General features: G+C 44.1%; 2 protein-coding genes across 7 annotated transcripts; one reads left to right on the top strand and one right to left on the bottom strand.

Moving 5' to 3' along the window:
• The first annotated feature begins 433 nt into the window (after window positions 1-433).
• On the top strand, window positions 434-15,385 carry LOC132786765 (probable ubiquitin carboxyl-terminal hydrolase FAF). Of its 6 annotated transcripts, none has more exons than XM_060793401.1 (20): window positions 434-876; window positions 2,155-3,053; window positions 3,981-4,129; window positions 4,196-5,460; window positions 5,525-6,124; window positions 6,186-7,466; window positions 7,530-8,901; window positions 8,963-9,392; window positions 9,456-9,771; window positions 9,842-9,995; window positions 10,155-10,305; window positions 10,372-10,680; window positions 10,746-10,857; window positions 10,920-11,029; window positions 11,093-11,444; window positions 11,505-11,764; window positions 11,825-12,419; window positions 12,488-13,006; window positions 13,283-13,596; window positions 14,110-14,244. In XM_060793401.1, exons 2-19 carry the CDS (start codon window positions 2,704-2,706, stop codon window positions 13,583-13,585), a joined length of 8,628 nt encoding a protein of 2,875 aa, XP_060649384.1. In that variant the 5' UTR covers window positions 434-876; window positions 2,155-2,703; the 3' UTR covers window positions 13,586-13,596; window positions 14,110-14,244. The 6 variants fall into 6 exon arrangements, with proteins under 6 accessions (XP_060649384.1, XP_060649385.1, XP_060649387.1 ...); XM_060793402.1 differs by having other exon boundaries at window positions 14,113-14,244; XM_060793404.1 differs by having other exon boundaries at window positions 11,825-12,398.
• Window positions 15,386-15,888: 503 nt separating this feature from the next.
• LOC132786766 (methylcrotonoyl-CoA carboxylase subunit alpha, mitochondrial) lies at window positions 15,889-18,659 on the bottom strand. Its single transcript, XM_060793405.1, has 7 exons — window positions 18,520-18,659; window positions 17,668-18,424; window positions 17,106-17,612; window positions 16,754-17,045; window positions 16,501-16,688; window positions 16,274-16,445; window positions 15,889-16,216 (listed from the first exon to the last, which is right to left on the bottom strand). The coding sequence occupies exons 1-7, from the start codon at window positions 18,558-18,560 to the stop codon at window positions 16,086-16,088; spliced, it is 2,088 nt and encodes a 695-aa protein (XP_060649388.1). The 5' UTR covers window positions 18,561-18,659; the 3' UTR covers window positions 15,889-16,085.
• Window positions 18,660-18,780: the final 121 nt, after the last annotated feature.

The raw sequence follows: 18,780 nt of genomic DNA on the forward strand, positions 1-18,780 counted from the left end.
ACTTTCATAGGGATATCAGTAAATTTCCAAAAGGCGCGTTATTTTAAACCATTTTTATTTTTCTGTTTTGAAAAAAAACTAGACCCTATAAAATAAAAAGTGATTTACCGAATCTTCAAATATTGATATTAGCACGATATTTATTGAAAATGTTGAAGCGAGTACTTACAAAACTGTACAGTTTGATGAATACCCTAAACGTTGTTTCCAGGGCGGCAATTAAGAACCGATTTTACATTTCACAGCCAATTTCTTTCCTAACTAATTACGAACTGCAACATGCTTTATTTATACTAGAAAATGGCAAAAATTCGTAATAATTAGTTTATTGTATGTGTGAAAATTGCGATGTTTACATGCAAACAACTGTGAGTGGCGGTTAACCGATAAGGACAGGTATGCAACTGATATTGCCAATGGTTAGTATGGGTAGGTCGACAATCGACCGGCTACCACACTTTATCGGCCGTCTACACAAGTTAAATAATTAATTAAAACCAATATTACAATGAAAAGTAAAAATAAACTAGAATAAGTTATTAAAATTGAATAGGCAATACGCCCGACTATTAAGACAACAGCAGCAACAATTGAAAACATTGTCCATCACCAACGCAGACGCCATTTTGGCTATCGGCCGGCTGATTTGTAAAGCTTAGGAGAGCCAGCCAGCAAAAAAAAAAATTGCAAAAAAACGAAGATACATAATTAGTTTTTAACAATTTGTGTTGCAACTATGCAAATGTAAGAGCTAAGGTTAGAAGACCGACCAAGTGTGAGTGTACATTAAACGCGGTAACAAAGTGCGACAGTGTAAATTAATGCGTATATTAACAAACAAAACGCACAGTGTTTTTAGGGCGGATGCACAAAATGGTGAGTTGTGCAAAAGCAAAAGGCAAAAGCAAAACGATTTGCTGGCTACATCTGTGTGCGTTTGTGCAGATGAATATGCATGTGGCTAGTATGTATGCGTGTATATTGGATGTGAAGAAAAATGTAGAAGGAAAAATGACTACAAAACATTATAATGTCCTGCTGTAAAATGCAAAATGAAACGGATAGAAAAATGACAAAATCGCATTGTTAATGCCGATTCCTAATATGCATACACACATATATATACATATGTATATATTTATATATGTATATAGCAAGCAATTTTGTTCTAAGTCTGTCCGTCGTCTGATGCACTTGTGCGGGTCCATGCCCTCCCCCTCCCCTTGCCATAATCTATTCACATACATATGTACACACATATACATATTCGTATGCATATGTGTGTATGCAGTGTTGACAACGAACAAATTGCTCAGATGATAAGTTTTGCACGACAGTTGTCAGATTATTGAAAAATATATAAGTTTCAAGCGAATTTTAACAAGAATTACGGAATATCAAGCATTTTGGATACCATCATCATTGTCTATGGTAGGCACACTATAAATATTCGCGATAAAAGACATTTTAGTGGTTGCTCTTTAGGAAATTTTCTTAAGGTTCTTCCGTCTCCGCTCCCGGCGAATGTGCTGAGTGTGTGTGTGGTGGGAGTGATGTGTCTTGAGGGGGGTGGTTGGAGAAAGCAAGTCCACAGCCAGACAGAGGAGATTCATCCACAAACGCAGCGGCGGCGGCGGTTGCGGCAGTGATGTAATTTTTTTTGGGAAAAAAAGAAAAATCTTTGTTTGCCTACACAAAAAAAAAACAAATAAATATACATATGTACATATAAGCATGAAAAGAACAACGTAAAACGATAACAACAAAAACAACAACAACATTAAATTAAATTCACACTCGCTGTCCGCAGTGAGAGAGTTTATGATGGGTGTGTGTGTGAGTGTATATGCATATGTATTTGGCTCTCAACTGTGTGCGTGTGTGTGTGATTCCTCCTCCAGTCTCGTCTTTTGCACCGCTGTGACCCACGTCTATTAAATAATATTGATTTTTCATATTCCAAACCCCACTCTCTCAATTTTTGCGCTCGCTCTTTTTGCGTTCCTTCGTTCGTTCGTTTCGTGCGTGTGCGCCTGTGTTTGTACGTGTGTGTAAGTTGGCTAGTGTATGTGTGTGTGCGAGTGTTTTTTCGGCCTCCTTTGTGTGCTCGTATTCATTTTGCTTATTCTTCTTTTGCTCTTTGCTTCGTTGCAGTTTATAGATTTTTGCAATTGTGTCCGTTGAGGAGAAATATGTAAACTAAACGCAGCGCGCCGCAAACAGCACCAACTGTGCATGCACCAGCAGCAGCAGAAGCAGAAAAAATAACAACAACAGCGACAACAACAACTCAGCAGTAAGAAGAAGAACAACAACAGCAATTCTTATTGGCAAAAAGATTGTACGGCAGATAGAGAGGGAGAGAAAGAGAGACCAACAGTGCCTAATGTACATTGGTTACAACAACAACAACATTCATTCATTCATTCATTTGATGTGTTACCCAAGTCAGCAACAACAATAACAACTAGGAGAAGCATTAGAGAGAACTGTGGAACCACTCGAGTCTCTCTACGGAACCAGGACTGCCATAGCCATAGTCAATAGTCAAAGCCAAAGCCGCCCAGCGTAGACTTCACTAGAATTACGATCAAAAGCACTAACACAACACACACAGGCAGCAAGCAGTCCAACCCCAACAAGAAGAAACGACGACGGCGTTAAACATTTGTGACGCACGTGACGCAGCCAAAAGGCGCCACAATGACATTCGATACACGCCGACAGGGCACAGGAACTGGAACTGGCCAAGCGACGACCACAGCAACAGCAGCCCAGAACAGTAGCAGCAGCATTACAACGAGCACAGCTCAAGGCACAGGAACGGGAACTGTTACGGCAACTGTCACAGGAACGGGAACAGGAACGGTCACAACTACAACAACAACAACAGGTGGAGTCACAACAGCAAACATGTCGTCGAGCGGTGGCATTGATGCTAACAATAGCAACAACAGTCAGGAGCAGTCAACGGATGCACCACCAACAACAGCAGCAGTAGCAACAACAACAACAGCCGGTGGTTGCACTGTGGAAAGCGCCGCAACTGCTGTGTAAGTAAAACCACATTATAGTCATAATTAGTCAGTTGAGAGCAATTTCTATGGGTTGTATATATAGCAGCAAAATTTATTTGTTTACTTTTGCGCAGCACACAATTCTTATAGATATAGATATATAGATTAATGATTTAATACAAGAAGAAGTGGCGTTGTGTGGGTTGTAATGGTATTTGACTACATATAATATTAATATAGATGATAAAATGATTTAAATAATAGCTAGTTTTCAGCACAAAACGTTGACGTCACTTTTAAGTCACTTGGCATTATATAAACCTAACAGTTATGCTGGGTAAAAAATTTCAGACCTCAGAAATTATAGATTGCATTCGATATAATTCCTATGAAACATTTAATTTCCAGGAATCTTAAAATTAGAAATAGCCCAGTCCATTAAACCTTTTCCACTTCAAACGTAAACATACCAATTGTTTATATGCAAATTCAAGTAAGGTCAAGTAATATATTATTTAGTAGAACAGGTTATTTAAAGATTTAAAGGCCACAAAAAATGCAATAGAATATCGCAAGCAATCCTTAGTAATTATGAAATTGTTGCTTGTGTCATCCATCGACACGGTACGGAAAATGCAAATCACGAGTTTTAGCCTACAAACTAATATATATATATTATAAATACACTCACGCACACGTAGGCTGTAAGAGAGTATGTGTGCGTGCTAATAGTACATTCAATGGCTAGGCAAGATGGGCAATTCAAGTAATAAACACGAAAGGCGACGACGATAATAACAACAACAAAACAAAAATAAAACATCAAAAAAACAAAGCGCAATTATCGCTTATCTACTTACTCACTGACTCACGCACTCGCTCGCGCCTCCAAGTCGGACGAAAATAACAACGAAATGGTTTACATTATTTTGTATTTACTTTCGATTTTTCGTTGGTTCGCAGGTCGCCAGAGAAGCTGATAGCGTCATTTCCCATTGCTAAGCTGCGCTCGCTAACACAAAAGATATCCAATCCACGATGGGTGGTGCCCGTGTTGCCCGAACAGGAGCTGGAGGTGCTGCTAAATGCCGCCATCGATTTGGCCAAGGCTGGTAAGTGAACAACATTAACAACTAAAGTCATGAAATGAACTATAACTGCTCTCTCTCTTTTAACAGGTGTCGATCACGACTGCGAACCGTGTGTGGAGTTCTATCGAAATGGCCTGACAACGTCCTTTGCCAAGATCCTGACGGATGAGGCAGTCAACTCGTGGAAGTTCAACATCCATCACTGCATTCTGGTTTCGTGTGGCAAGCTGTTGAACTTGATAGCGATACACATGCAACGCGATAATCCATACCTGCTCGATCTGCTCGCGATTGTGTTTGATCCGGACAATAAGTTCAACACATTTAATGCGGGACGTCAACCGGAATGCTTTGCAGCCCTCGAATGCATTTGGGGTGTGTTGGATAGCAACAAGATGTTTGCGAAACCGCCGCCGGAGCCAAAGAACCCTCGCGGTTGGCTTGTCGATCTCATTAATCGCTTTGGACAGTTGGGTGGATTTGATAATCTGCTCGAGCGTTTCAATAGCGGTCTGGAATTGTTGAAGCGCAATCAAAACACAAATAAAACATCTGCCATCGTCGGTGGCTCTAGTTCCACAACAACAGTCAAAAGCATTACATCCAATGAAAGCGGCGGAGGAGGATCGGATAGTTCTGGACAGGACAATCGCTTAACGCTGGCGCTCATACACAGCCTGCTGCGGCCCTTTGGGCAATGCTATGAACTGCTGACGCCTGCCACCATTGCCAAGTACTTTATGCCCACTTGGAATGTTGTGCTGGATTTGCTAGACAGTTTCACCGACGAGGAACTGAAGCGTGAGGTGAAGCCGGAGGGTCGCAATGACTACATCAATGGCATTGTGAAGTCAGCGCGTTTTCTGGCCAGTCGTTTGACCGGTCAGGAGGAACTGATACGCGATCTGGAGATGTTTCGCCTTAAGATGATATTGCGATTGCTGCAGGTGTCTAGCTTTAATGGCAAGATGAATGCCCTTAACGAAATCAACAAGGTGCTGACATCGGTCGCTTACTACTCGCATCGCTCTCAGCCGCTGCCTCATTGCCTGCCCGACGACGAAATGGATTGGCTGACAGCAGAGCGCATGGCCCAGTGGATTAAATCATCCGATGTGTTGGGCATTGTACTCAAGGACTCGCTGCATCAGCCACAATATGTGGAGAAGTTGGAGAAGATCATTCGCTTTCTGATAAAAGAGCAGGCACTAACGCTCGACGATCTTGACGCTGTGTGGCGTGCTCAGGCGGGCAAACACGAAGCGATTGTGAAGAATATGCACGATTTGCTGGCCAAGCTGGCTTGGGACTTTACACCCGAACAGCTGGATCATCTCTTCGAAGCGTTTCAGGTGAGTTGCAAGCAAGAAAGTCGATATTATTTGAAGATGTAATAATTATTGCTTTTATTTATAGGCGAGCATGACGACCGCTAATAAGCGTCAACGGGAGCGTCTGCTGGAGCTAATACGGCGCCTGGCCGAGGACGATAAGAACGGCGTGATGGCACAAAAGGTGCTGAAGCTGTTCTGGACCTTGGCGCATAGTCAAGAGGTGCCGCCAGAGGTGCTCGACCAAGCGCTTGGCGCGCACGTGAAGATTCTCGACTATAGCTGCTCGCAGGAGCGTGATGCGCAGAAAACTATTTGGTTGGATAAGTGCGTCGGTGAACTTAAAGCTGGCGATTCGTGGGTGCTGCCCGCTTTGCGTCTAATTAGAGATATCTGTTGCTTATATGATACGTCGCCCAATCATGCGCCACGCACGCAGACCAGCATCAATCGACAGCAAGTGATTGAACGTCTGCAGAACGACTATTCGCTGGTCATTTTGGTGACTAATAGTTTGACTGCGTACATGGAGAAGGTGCGTTCGTTGGTGAATGAAACGCCCAGTTTGGATGCAGCGACCATTTTGATAGATGGTCGTTTTCCACATCAAGCACAGATTGCCGAACGTCTGGAATTTCTCAAGTTTCTGCTGAAGGACGGTCAGCTTTGGCTGTGTGCTGATCAGGTATGTATTTCGATAATATATCTTAGTTACGAACGAAATCTTATTGCTATTCCATTCCCAGGCGAAGCAAATCTGGCATTGTCTGGCTGTGAACGCCGTCTTTGCGGCAGATCGCGAGGAATGTTTCCGCTGGTTCGGTAAACTAATGGGCGAAGAACCGGATCTTGATCCGGGCATCAACAAGGACTTCTTCGAGAACAACATATTGCAGTTGGATCCGCATCTGCTCACCGAGAGCGGCATCAAGTGCTTTGAGCGCTTCTTCAAGGCCGTCAACTCTAAGGAGGATAAACTAAAGGCCATCCATCGTGGCTATATACTCGACAATGAGGATCTCATTGGTAAGGATTATTTGTGGCGAGTGATTACCACGGGTGGCGAAGAGATTGCCAACAAGGCCATCGATCTGCTGAAGGAGGTTTCAACGGCATTGGGACCTCGACTGCAAGAGCACATCACAGAGTTCCACGAGATCTTTATTGGCGAATGCTGCGCTCGGCTGCGTGCTCACTACAGCAACATACAGATATTGGGCAAAGCAATGCTGGAGGATGCCGATAATCAGGATACGAGCAACGACGAGTCGAAGGACACGAAGATGCGCTTCATTGAGGCGGAGAAGATGTGCCGCATCATCAAGGTGTTGCAGGAGTACATCAAAGAGTGCGATCGTTCGTTTAGCGGAGATCGCATCCATTTGCCACTCAGCCGCGTCACGCGTGGCAAGAATACTAGTCTCTATATACGTTTCCAAACACCCGGACGACCCATTGACGATATTGAAATTGTGACGCACAGCAACGAAACAATGGCGGCCTTCAAACGCAACCTGTTGAAGCGCATCAAGGGCAACTCCACGTCCACCAACAACATCAAAGTGGATCTCTTCTATACGAATGGCGAGCTGATCGAAGTGTCCGATGAAATCAATCCACTGTATCAGTACACCATACGTGACAAAATGATATTGACAGCGAAGCTGACACAGGTGGGCATTGGCTTGGCCAGTAGTCCCGACTCCTCCAGCGATTCCAGCACCGGTTCGCCACCCAGACCCTGTCCAGATATGCAACGCGTCGAGTCGGAGAGCACGCTGCCCGGCGTGATTATATCGCAGAACTATCAGTACACCGAGTTCTTCTTGAAGCTGCATCAGTTGGGTAGCGATCTGGAGCATGGACGACTGCGCGATAGTGCTAAAGTGTTGCTGCATCTGCTGCCCTGCGATCGCCACACAATGCGCATGCTGCAGTTGATGTGCCGTGTGCCCAAATCCACAACCGGCGATGGACCCAAAGAGGAGGATGCATTGACTAGCAGTGGACAAAGCGCAAGCGATGCGGTGAGTTTTGATTTGCTATGTTGAATAAATTCAAATTACTAATAATATTTAATCCTTCTGCAGCTAAATGCCGATGATTGCACTCCGGAGCAAATGTTTCTGCATCCTTCGCCTGCTCAGGTGTTGTACAATCTGAGTGTGCTTCATGGACTGCTGATTCCCGCCCTGGATCCACTGGGCGAATCGGCGCTGCAAGTGCAATCGGCCTGGATGCACTCGGGCTGCGCACATTTTGTGCTGGAACTGCTGACGAAGAACAACTTTTTGCCCAGCGCCGATATGCACACGAAGCGCGCCTCGTTCCAATGCGTGCTGCGGCTGGCGAAGCTGTTTCTGTACATTGTGGGCAGCGTGTTGTCGCGAGTGGGCGATGAGCCCATGATCTGTGACTACGACAATGGTGCACGCTCCCAGGTGGACATACTTAAGCAGAACTTTTCGACAACGCCGAACAGTGCGCAGGGCACGTTGCGTGCCATTTCGGCCAAACTAGCCGAAATATTGGCCACTGAGATGCTCTCTGCTAGCCACGATGGTGAGCGATGTCGTGCGCTCTTCAGCTCCACGCTGCAATGGTCGTGTCCAGACATTAGCACTATTAAGGCTGTCGTACATCTGGCCTGGGCCTCATCATGTGGCAATCTGCAGGCACTGGGCAGCAGCAATGACTTCGAGGATGATGCCATCATACCGGATGGCCAGGACTTCAGTGTGTGCAAGGAGGCACTCGAGGTGTTGACGATCTCGTTTATACTCAATCCCAGCGCCAACGAGGCACTGAGCAATGATGCCAATTGGCCCAAATTTATTACCTCAATTGTGCTGAAGAATCCGCTGCGCCATGTGCGTCAAGTGGCATCTGAGCAGCTGTTCCTGGCCTCTACCTATTGTGCCGGCGATCGACGTCCCTTTGTCTACATGGTCAATCTGCTTGTGAGTGCACTGAAAACTCTGGTGCCCCAATACGAAGCAACTTGTGCGGAATTCTTCTCGGTGCTTTGTCGCACGCTCTCGTATGGCTGCATCTACAATTGGCCACTGCAGATTGGCGAGGGACTGCTAAGCGATGAGATCAATTGGCTGCGCAAGATACGCGAGAACGTCAAGGTAACTGGCGATACGCAGGTGCATGAGGAACTACTGGAGGGTCATCTATGTTTGGCCAAGGAGCTGATGTTCTTCCTCATGGCGGACTCGAAGGCGCAGCTCAATGAACTGATCCATGAGCTGATCGATGACTTTTTGTTTACGGCATCGCGAGAGTATCTGCATTTACGCAAGCACGGCAGCCTGCGCTTGGACACGGTGCCGCCGCCAGTGTGCCGCAGTCCCCATACAATTGCTGCCGCTTGTGATCTCCTTATTGCTTTGTGCCAGCACTGTGTTCCTAATATGAAGCTACTCACCAATACACTCATCGATTTCGTCTGCACGGGTAAGTAAAAAGAATTTGGTTCTTACCAATCAGATTAACTTGAATATGCTGTTATTTTTAGATACCGATCCGTTGCGCGAATGGGATTATCTGCCGCCGGTGGGCGCCAGGCCAACCAAAGGTTTCTGTGGCTTGAAAAATGCTGGTGCCACCTGCTACATGAACTCGGTGCTGCAACAGCTTTACATGGTGCCAGCCGTGCGCGTGGGCATTCTAAAGGCACATGGCGCAGCCACAAATGATAACGAGGACTTTAGCGGCGACTCGGACATGGGCAGCGGTGGCAGCCTTGGTCCATCGTTCTTTGCCGGACCCTCAACAATACCCTCACTCTCGTCAACATCTTCGACGGTAGCATCGTCTGATGATGGTGCGGATGTGCGTAAGAACTATCACGTCATCATATTGAAGCATGTGCAGGCCATATTTGCTCATCTGGGCCACAGTGCACTGCAGTTTTATGTGCCACGAGGCCTCTGGACGCACTTCAAGTGAGTAGCTGCGAAATTGGGTATATAGAACATTTAAATAATCAGAAGTTATACTTGTAATAGATTGCAAGGGGAACCGGTGAATCTGCGTGAGCAACAGGATGCCGTCGAGTTCTTTATGTCGCTGTTCGAGAGCTTAGACGAGGGACTGAAGGCACTCGGCTACACTCAGCTGATGAATGCAACGTTGGGCGGCTCGTTTAGCGATCAAAAGATATGCCAAGAGTGCCCACATCGCTACTCCAAAGAGGAACCATTTAGCGTATTTAGTGTTGATATTAGGAATCATAGCTCATTAACCGAATCTCTGGAGCAGTATGTCAAAGGAGAGCTGCTCGAGGGAGCTGATGCATACCATTGTGATAAATGTGATAAAAAAGTAAGTGAACGAAACTATTCTACATTATACAGTACAATTATTTTATTGTTTTCTTTTTTAATGCGTTTAGGTAGTTACCGTTAAGCGGCTATGTGTCAAGAAGCTGCCGCCCGTGTTAGCCATACAATTGAAGCGCTTTGAATACGACTACGAGCGCGTCTGTGCGATTAAGTTTAATGATTATTTTGAATTTCCTCGTATCCTGGATATGGAGCCCTACACAGGTGAGAAAGCAAAATGATTAAAAGTGAGCAAACAAGGTGCTAACAGATTACTGACTTTGCAAATATAACCTATTTGTAAAGTTCTGACTACCAATATTGATCAATATCTAATTTACTAATTAAATTAATGCTAATTTGTTGTATACTTATTTTGTATAGTTTCTGGCCTAGCTAAGCTAGAGGGTGAAGTTGTGGAAGTAGGTGATAATTGTCAAACAAGTGTTGAAACAACAAAATATGAACTGACCGGCATTGTGGTGCACAGCGGACAGGCATCCGGTGGCCACTACTTCAGCTACATAGTATCCAAGTAAGTGTTTCAATGTGAACCACAAATTATTGTCAAATCATTACTAAGAATGAATCTCTCTTGTAGAAATCCAACGAATGGCAAATGCCAGTGGTATAAGTTCGATGACGGCGAAGTAACTGAATGCAAAATGCACGAAGATGAGGAAATGAAGGCGCAATGCTTTGGCGGTGATTACATGGGCGAAATCTATGACAACAATCTGAAACGCATGCAGTATCGTCGCCAAAAGCGTTGGTGGAATGCCTACATGTTGTTCTACACGCGTTGTGATCAAAATCCCACACAGTTTGATGCCAGCGTTGAGCAATTGTCACTCACAGAAAGCCGAAATGTTGTGCTGCCACTACCAAAGCCAATTGAACGAAGTGTTAGGTAAGTTCTCTAGATAATCCTATGATTTAGCCTATTTCTAAACCGTATTTTAAATTGCATTTCAGACATCAAAATATACGCTTTTTGCACTCGCGTAGCATTTTCTCAGTCGAGTTCTTCAATTTTATCAAGAAGCTGGTCAGCTGCAGTATTCCATCGACACGCAGTGATAAGATTGTAAGTATTTAATATGAAAATGACGTAATATTTTCGGTAATTGATAAACATATATTCTTTAGACAACCGCCGCTGAGGAGCTTTCGCTGTTGGGCGTGCAGTTGGCATCACAATTTCTGTTCCACACCGGATTTCGCACAAAGAAAACCTTGCGGGGTCCCGTCATCGAGTGGTGAGTAGCATTGCGCGTTAGAAATGTTTGTTCTTTAATTAAATTGTGTATGCTTTACCACAGGTACGACACGCTCTCACATCACATACGTTCCTCGTCGCTGGTACGCAAATGGTTTGCGAATCATGCACTGCTCTCGCCACCATCGCGCCTGGGTGAATATATACTGATGGCACCGTCACCAGAGGTGCGCACCGTGTTCGTCAAACTGGTTGTGTTCTTTTGTCACTTTGCCATCAACGATGAGCCGCTTGTCGGCTACGAGGGCAGCAATCTCTGCGAGCAGGTACTCATCAGCGTGCTGCGCCTGCTCAAATCCGAGGCTGCCGACTATGGCAAGCATTTACCGCACTATTTCAGTCTATTCAGCATGTACGTAGGCCTGGGCACCCGGGAAAAACAACAGCTATTAAAGGTGAGTAATCTGCTTTAACTCATAGCTACAACTTTATCTAATTTTCTTTTGCTTTTGCAGCTGAATGTGCCAGTGCAGTTTATGCAGGTGGCCATGGATGATGGGCCTGGGCCATCGATTAAGTATCAGTATCCGGAGTTCAGCAAGTTGCATCAAGTGGTGTCGCATTTGGTGCGCTGCAGCGATGTGAGCGAAAAGTGCGAGAACTCCAATGAAAATGCACGTCCATTGCCCAATCCATTTAGGGACTCGAACATCGCCCCAGACGACCTGACACCGCTTTCCAGCGAGTGCATGGACATTCTTTTCAACCGGACTGGGTAAGTTTGTCGTAGAAATTATATCTCAGTTGAACAACTGATTTACTTTGTCTTTTGCAGCTATATTAAAAAGGTCATCGAGGATACGAACGTGGGCGATGAAGGGCTAAAACTGTTGCAGTATTGCAGTTGGGAGAATCCACACTTTTCGCGTGCGGTGCTTACAGAATTGCTGTGGCAATGCGGCTACGCCTACTGCCATGACATGCGCCATCATACCGATCTGTTGCTGAACATATTGCTGATTGAGGACTCGTGGCAACGTCATCGCATTCACAATGCACTTAACGGTGTCGCGGAGCAGCGTGAGGGATTGCTGGAGACGATACAGCGTGCCAAGACGCATTATCAGAAGCGCGCCTATCAGATAATCAAATGCTTGACGCATCTGTTCCACAAATCTCCGATCGCCCTGCAAATGCTGCACACCATTCCAACAATCAGTCGCCACTGGAGCATTGCGGTTGAATGGCTGCAGGATGAGCTGGAACGTCAACGTGGAATTGGCTGTCATTACAACTCGTACTCATGGTCCCCGCCGGCACAGAGCAATGATAACACCAACGGTTATATGCTCGAGCGTTCACTGTCCGCAAAGAACACTTTGTCCATGGCTTATGAACTGTGTCCGGAGGTGAGAGAGAAGACTACGACGGTGCCTATAATGCGATTATATTCTTATAGTAATAATTGTGCTAACTCGAATTTTCTTGTGCATTTCAGGACCAGGAGGAAAATAATGAATCCGATTTGGAGTCTAACGATGACAACAAGCAAGAGCAGCAGCAGCAGACACGAGCAAAGCAGCCACCAGGCACAGAGGCTACGAGCAATGAGCAGCAACAGCAGCAGCAGCAGACTCAACCGCAAACAGAACAGCAGCCAGATAACAAAACTGTTAACTATACGGGCTTGACAACAATACCAACAATTGGCGGTTGGCCGAGTCCAGCTCCGACCTCGACACCCACATCGACCCCTGTGCCATCTGTGACGTCGACCTCCATGGATGGCAATGGCATCCCACGTTTGTCACGTCAGTTGTTTGGTGCTTACACCTCAACCGGAGGCACTACGACTGCAAATGTGGCTCCGGCGAGTGGCAGCGGCAGTGGTGGGGGAAGCGGCAGCGGTGCAAACAGTGAGACGGAAAGTAGCGCTCAGGAAACTGGCAATGGCGGAGAATCCAACATAAACGGACTCACTAATAGTTTGGATCACATGAAAATTTCAATGGAAAAGGTAAATGGGAAATGTTTGTAGTGCGGTGTTTAGGGGTAGATTTAAGTTGATACTATTGTAGTTATCCTTGGTTATCAGTGTCCTGCCTTGCCATACAACAAACATACAAATTACACACCTTACACATACACAACATACAAAACTCAACATGGTAACTTTGTTCTAATTCTTTCTCTATTTCAACTATCCAAAATGAAACTCTCCTTTACGATGTTTCGCTGTTTCGTTTTTTGTTGTCCCTTCTTCTTCCCCCTCCATCTGACAATCTGTGCGCAGGGCAGCCGCAATCGTATCAACCGAGGAGGTAAATTGCCACCGGCAGCGGAGCTGCTAATGCCGCCACTGCAACAACTACAGTCACAACAACAACAACAACAGCAAACGAAATCGCAACAACTACAACAACAACAACCACAGTCACATCAACAGAAACATCAACTACAGCTTCAGCTACAACCTAAACAGCAACAACAACTCCAGCAGAAGCAGCAACAACAACAACTACAACAGCAACAACAACAACAACAGCAACAACAACGTGGTGATATTAGCAACAGTTCCACCAGCCGCTTAATTTGATTTGCCGCCAAGTTAGTTAGAAGTTGTTAATTTAATTCTTTGATCCGACCACATGTTTGTTTGACTGTTTGTTTTGTTGAATTGAATTAGTTTTACCAAACCTTACTTTATTTTGTTTATAATGTTTTGTTGTCACTGCCAAACAAAGCCAAACAATGAGCTTGCATCGTGCTAATGTGCCATTGATCATCATTTTGTTATCCGTTTCGATTGATAACACTAGCTACTAGCGACTTTTCCTGGCTTTTATTTCAGCTCAATGCTTTATTGATTCAGGCACAACTCTTACCTTCACACACACATAAACACGATATACACCTGTACATACATACTCACACATACACCTTTATATTCACATTGGCACACGTAGTAATTTCTGCTTAATTGTTTTTCTTGACTTACAAAACGCACTCGATCAAGTGTTGAATGCGCCACGATCATACTTATCCTTGTCCCATTTTATTTAATTGTTGTTAATTGCACTTGAACCTTATTATTTATATGCTTCTGTTTTATGTTCACAGCAGTCGGCGCACAGGAAAGAGCGAAGAAGGCCATTGAAAACAAAAAAGAATTCGTTTGGAAGTGCAGCGGAAACCGAGGAAGTGGAAACAACAGAGGCAACAGCGGCAACAACTCCCGCAACAGCAACAACAGTGTCTAGTGAACAAACAACAACATCAACGCCAGCAACAGACACAACTGCAACAAAAACGTCGGAGACTACAACAACTATAACGATAACAGAACCAACGACAACAACAACCACAACAGCAGCGATTGCAGCAATTATGACACCGGCAACAAATACAGCGACAACAACAACAACACCAGCTACAGCAACAACGGGAGCGGCTGAACTCAACTCATTAATTGAGAAACACTTAATTTAAAATTCATGGAAACAAAACGAAAAGTTTTTTTTGCAATAAAAAGTAACAACAATTGCAGACATCACGTGGCAATGTGGAATGTTGCGTGTTGTGTGAATTTAGCTGGAATAAAATTGTTGTAAAAACATAAAAACAACAACATTAAAATAAAACAAAACGAGACTTAAATGCTAGTAGTTATAAACAATCGAAATAAACAAAAGAATTAAAGAGAAATAAAAATATAAACACAAAGATGAAATACGAAAGAGAAATGAGAACGAAATGTAGACGAAGTCAGACGGAGCAGAAAAAAGAAAAGAAATAGAAAGCGATAATGAATGAAAGGGTGTTTAAATAGTTATTGTACTTTATACCTTATTACCTAAACAAATTACATACACATACGACAACACACACAAACACTCTCACACACACACACACCTGCATTCACTAATACTATGGTGGTTTAAGTTGCACGTTAATAATTGTATTTATATAGTATAAATAAATGAGAGATGTATTACGCATGGAAAGCGAGCAATCTAAACATTAACTGAATCAAATGAAACCTACTACATAAACACACGAAATACACACCCAAAAGATACAAGCATACATAAATAAAAACTTAGGAAACAAAATAAATAAATAAATATATATATACATATATATAAATACATTATATATGTGTGTGCTCGGCCGTTGTGTCGGACACAGCGGAAAAAGTTTGATTAAGGCAAGCAAAACCAAATTGCATCTTCAGTACTCATCATGCCACACAAGTCTCGTTCGCTCGCCTCCCCCCCCTACGAGAAGCGTTTCCCCTCTTGCAAATCAAGTGAAATTCATTAATTGAATGATAAAGAAACAACAAATCAAAAAAAAAACAACAGTATAGAAAACGCCAGCGAAGATAGGACAAATGTGGACTAATAAAAGCAAAACGAAAAAAAAAAAAACAAAAAAGAAACCTAAAAAAAGATTATAAATAAAATAAACTTGATTATGTTTATACTAAGTACATATATAAATATATACATATATTTTTAATTATTTAGTGTTTTTTTGTATTAAGTGAAATTTGTTAAACATTTATTAAATTATTATGTTTTAAGTTGCAACAAAATAAACGCGAAATGTAAGCAAACAATCGCATTCTTAATCATTTGTTTCCTCACAATAGATCAATCATATATTTGCTAAATTACCTAAGCAATCTGTATTTTATTTTACATACTTCGCTATGTATATTGTATGTATGTATGTTATGTCTGTGAGAAGTGATTGCGAGAGCATGGTAAACACACAATGCATATAAATTAAACGAGAAAACACAGAATCAAACAAAAAATTAAAAATAAAACAAAACTACATTTTTTTCCAATTTTATTCTTGGTTTATGCACACAAATGAAACGAATTCCATTCGATTCAAAAAATATATTATGCTTTTAACGTCAAAGGACATGACAACAATAATGGTCCATTACATGGCTTAAATCTAATAAATGCACGCGGTAAAGCTTAAAACTGATCATAAAACACAGAAATAGACAAAGAACACAAAAATATTCCTGTGGATAAATGCAACAATTCCCTGGTACGCAATCAAAATCACAATCATTCTTAATTGGCAGTTTCCTCATCGACGAAAGTAATAACTGCAGCGCCCTTGGCAACATTATCGCCCTCGGCGCCACCAATTGATTTAATGACAGCATCCTTTGGCGCCTTCAGTATGTGCTCCATTTTCATGGCTGTTGAAAGGATTAATTAGCAGAGATTTTACGTTCATATTTCATTGTTAAACTTACCAATGAGCACGGCCAGACTGTCGCCCTTCTTCACCTTATCGCCGGGCTTGACTAACACCTTCTCCAGCACACCTGGCATGGGTGCCACAACTCTGGAACCACCGCTGCCCAGTTGATCTGCCTGAGCGCTCAAAAACTTGGGCTGCACCAGCTCAAAGTCCAATTTGCCACTCTATTTCAGAAACAATTTAATTACTGTTTAAAGGCAGATAAGTTGGGGAGCTTACCTCCAGGAAGAGCGTAACGTTTGAGCCATCAATGTTGGCATTGTAGGTGGAGATTGTGTTGTCGATGTTGGCACGGATTTTCAGACGCTCGCCATCCAACACACGCTCGGCCTTGATGATTTGCCAGGCGCCGCCATCAACGCGGATCTCAATGTCGCCATTGTCATACTTAACTTCCACAGCATAAACTAAAATAGAAACAAGTATAATTAGATTTATAACATAAGGAATTAGCTCATTTTCAATGTCATACCCTTGTCCTGAGCCTTTAAGTTGTATTTTCGCAGCAACGCGTAATTGAGACGCGCATTTGATGCGGCAGCAAATGGATCTTGACGACCGCTGGCATTAGTGGCAGCTGCCTGCAGCTCATTGAAAATCAGCGAGAGAGCTGCTTGGCTCAACTGCTGTGGCTCGATGACAATTGGTGGAAACAGCGTATCAAAGTGCTGATCAATAAAGCCTGTGTGCACATTGGCCAACTGGAACTCGGGATGCGAGGCCAGATCGATAAGGAAGTTAATGTTAGTTTCCAGACCAGAAATCTATAAAGGAATTAACGCTTAACAAATTGCACAGAGGAGAAAATCTTGTAAAATACTCACATGATATTCGCCCAAACGAGCAATCAGCGAATTCAGCGCCTGCGTGCGATTCTCGCCCCAAACAACCAGCTTGGCAATCATGGGATCGTAGTGCACAGACACCTCGTCTCCTTCACGAACGCCTGTTTCCACTCGCACCTCAGCGCTGGGTTTGGGAGTGCTCAGATAGCGCAATGGGCCAGCGCCTGGCAGAAAGCCTCCACGTGGATTCTCAGCATAGATGCGGGCCTCGAAAGCGTGGCCACTGCGTTTGATCTGCGCCTGCGTTAGGGGAAGAGGTTCGCCGGCAGCAATGCGAATTTGCCATTCGACAAGATCGGTGCCGGTGATCATCTCAGAGATGGGATGCTCGACCTGCAGGCGAGTGTTCATCTCCATGAAGTGGAAGGACAGATCCTCCTTGTCCAATATGAACTCCACGGTGCCAGCGCCAACATAGCCCACAGCTTTGGCAGCGCGCACAGCAGCTTCGCCCAGTTCGCGACGCAGTTCCTCGGATAAACCAGGCTATAATAAATATGACGTTAGTAAAGCCTCACTAATTATAAAGATATGTGCTTACCGCTGGCGCTTCTTCGATAATCTTCTGATGACGACGCTGCACACTGCAGTCGCGTTCCCACAAATAGACAGCGTCGCCATACTGATCCGCAAAGACTTGGACCTCAACGTGACGCGGCGAGCGCACGTAACGCTCAAGCAGCACAGAGCTATCGCCGAAAGCCTTCTGTGATTCAATGCGTGCCGAGTTCAAGGCGGTAAGGAAATCCTCGGGTTTCTCAGCGATTCTCATACCTTTGCCGCCACCGCCGCGCACAGCCTTGATCATAAGAGGAAAGCCAATCTTGGCGGCTTCAGCTTGCAGGCAAGTGTCTGATTGATCATCACCATGATAGCCATTAATGATGGGAACTCCTGCAGCTGCCATGATGGCTTTACTTGTGCTCTTGATGCCCATGTCACGAATGGCTGAGCTGGGTGGGCCCATAAAAATGACACCTTCCTTTTGGCACAGCTCTGCGAATTCCACGGACTCGGACAAAAAGCCATAGCCAGGATGAATTGCTTGTGCTCCTGATTTCTTGGCAATTTCAAGAATGCGTTCGCCACGCAAATAGGCGGAGGCTTCACCTACACGATACGCTTCATCGGCCAACTCTGTGTGCAAACTGTGCTCGTCGGGATCGGAGTAAACAGCCACTGTGCGCACTCCCAGCTTACGAGCAGTCTTTATCACACGACAAGCGATCTCGCCACGATTTGAAATCACAATTTTGTTGATGGGCTGCACTTTCGGTGTGGCCTTTGTAGCCAAGCACCTGGAAATGCAAAAAATGTTTATGTAACAGTTGTTCTCCAGAAGTAGCGTTCTTTATTGGCTTTGTCTATGGTTCAATTCTATTGGGCTGCTTACCTAGCGCCGTTTCCCAAGTGTTGCAATAATCTTGTATACATTTGCGCAGAGCTTATTTATTGTAAATATTTATAATAATAAAAAAGAACTGCTGTGCGCTGAGTGGCAGCCTTATCACAAGTGTTTTTCGCACACGATCAGCAGAGCATGCAGCCGGTAACACTGATTTCTATGGTCAGACATGCATGTCATGCAAAACTGTTATCCAATTTTGTATTGTTTGGTAAGCATATTAAATACGCACTTAATGACAATCACATT

Source organism: Drosophila nasuta, chromosome 2R, assembly GCF_023558535.2.
Source record: "Drosophila nasuta strain 15112-1781.00 chromosome 2R, ASM2355853v1, whole genome shotgun sequence".
Taxonomy (NCBI): domain Eukaryota; kingdom Metazoa; phylum Arthropoda; class Insecta; order Diptera; family Drosophilidae; genus Drosophila; species Drosophila nasuta.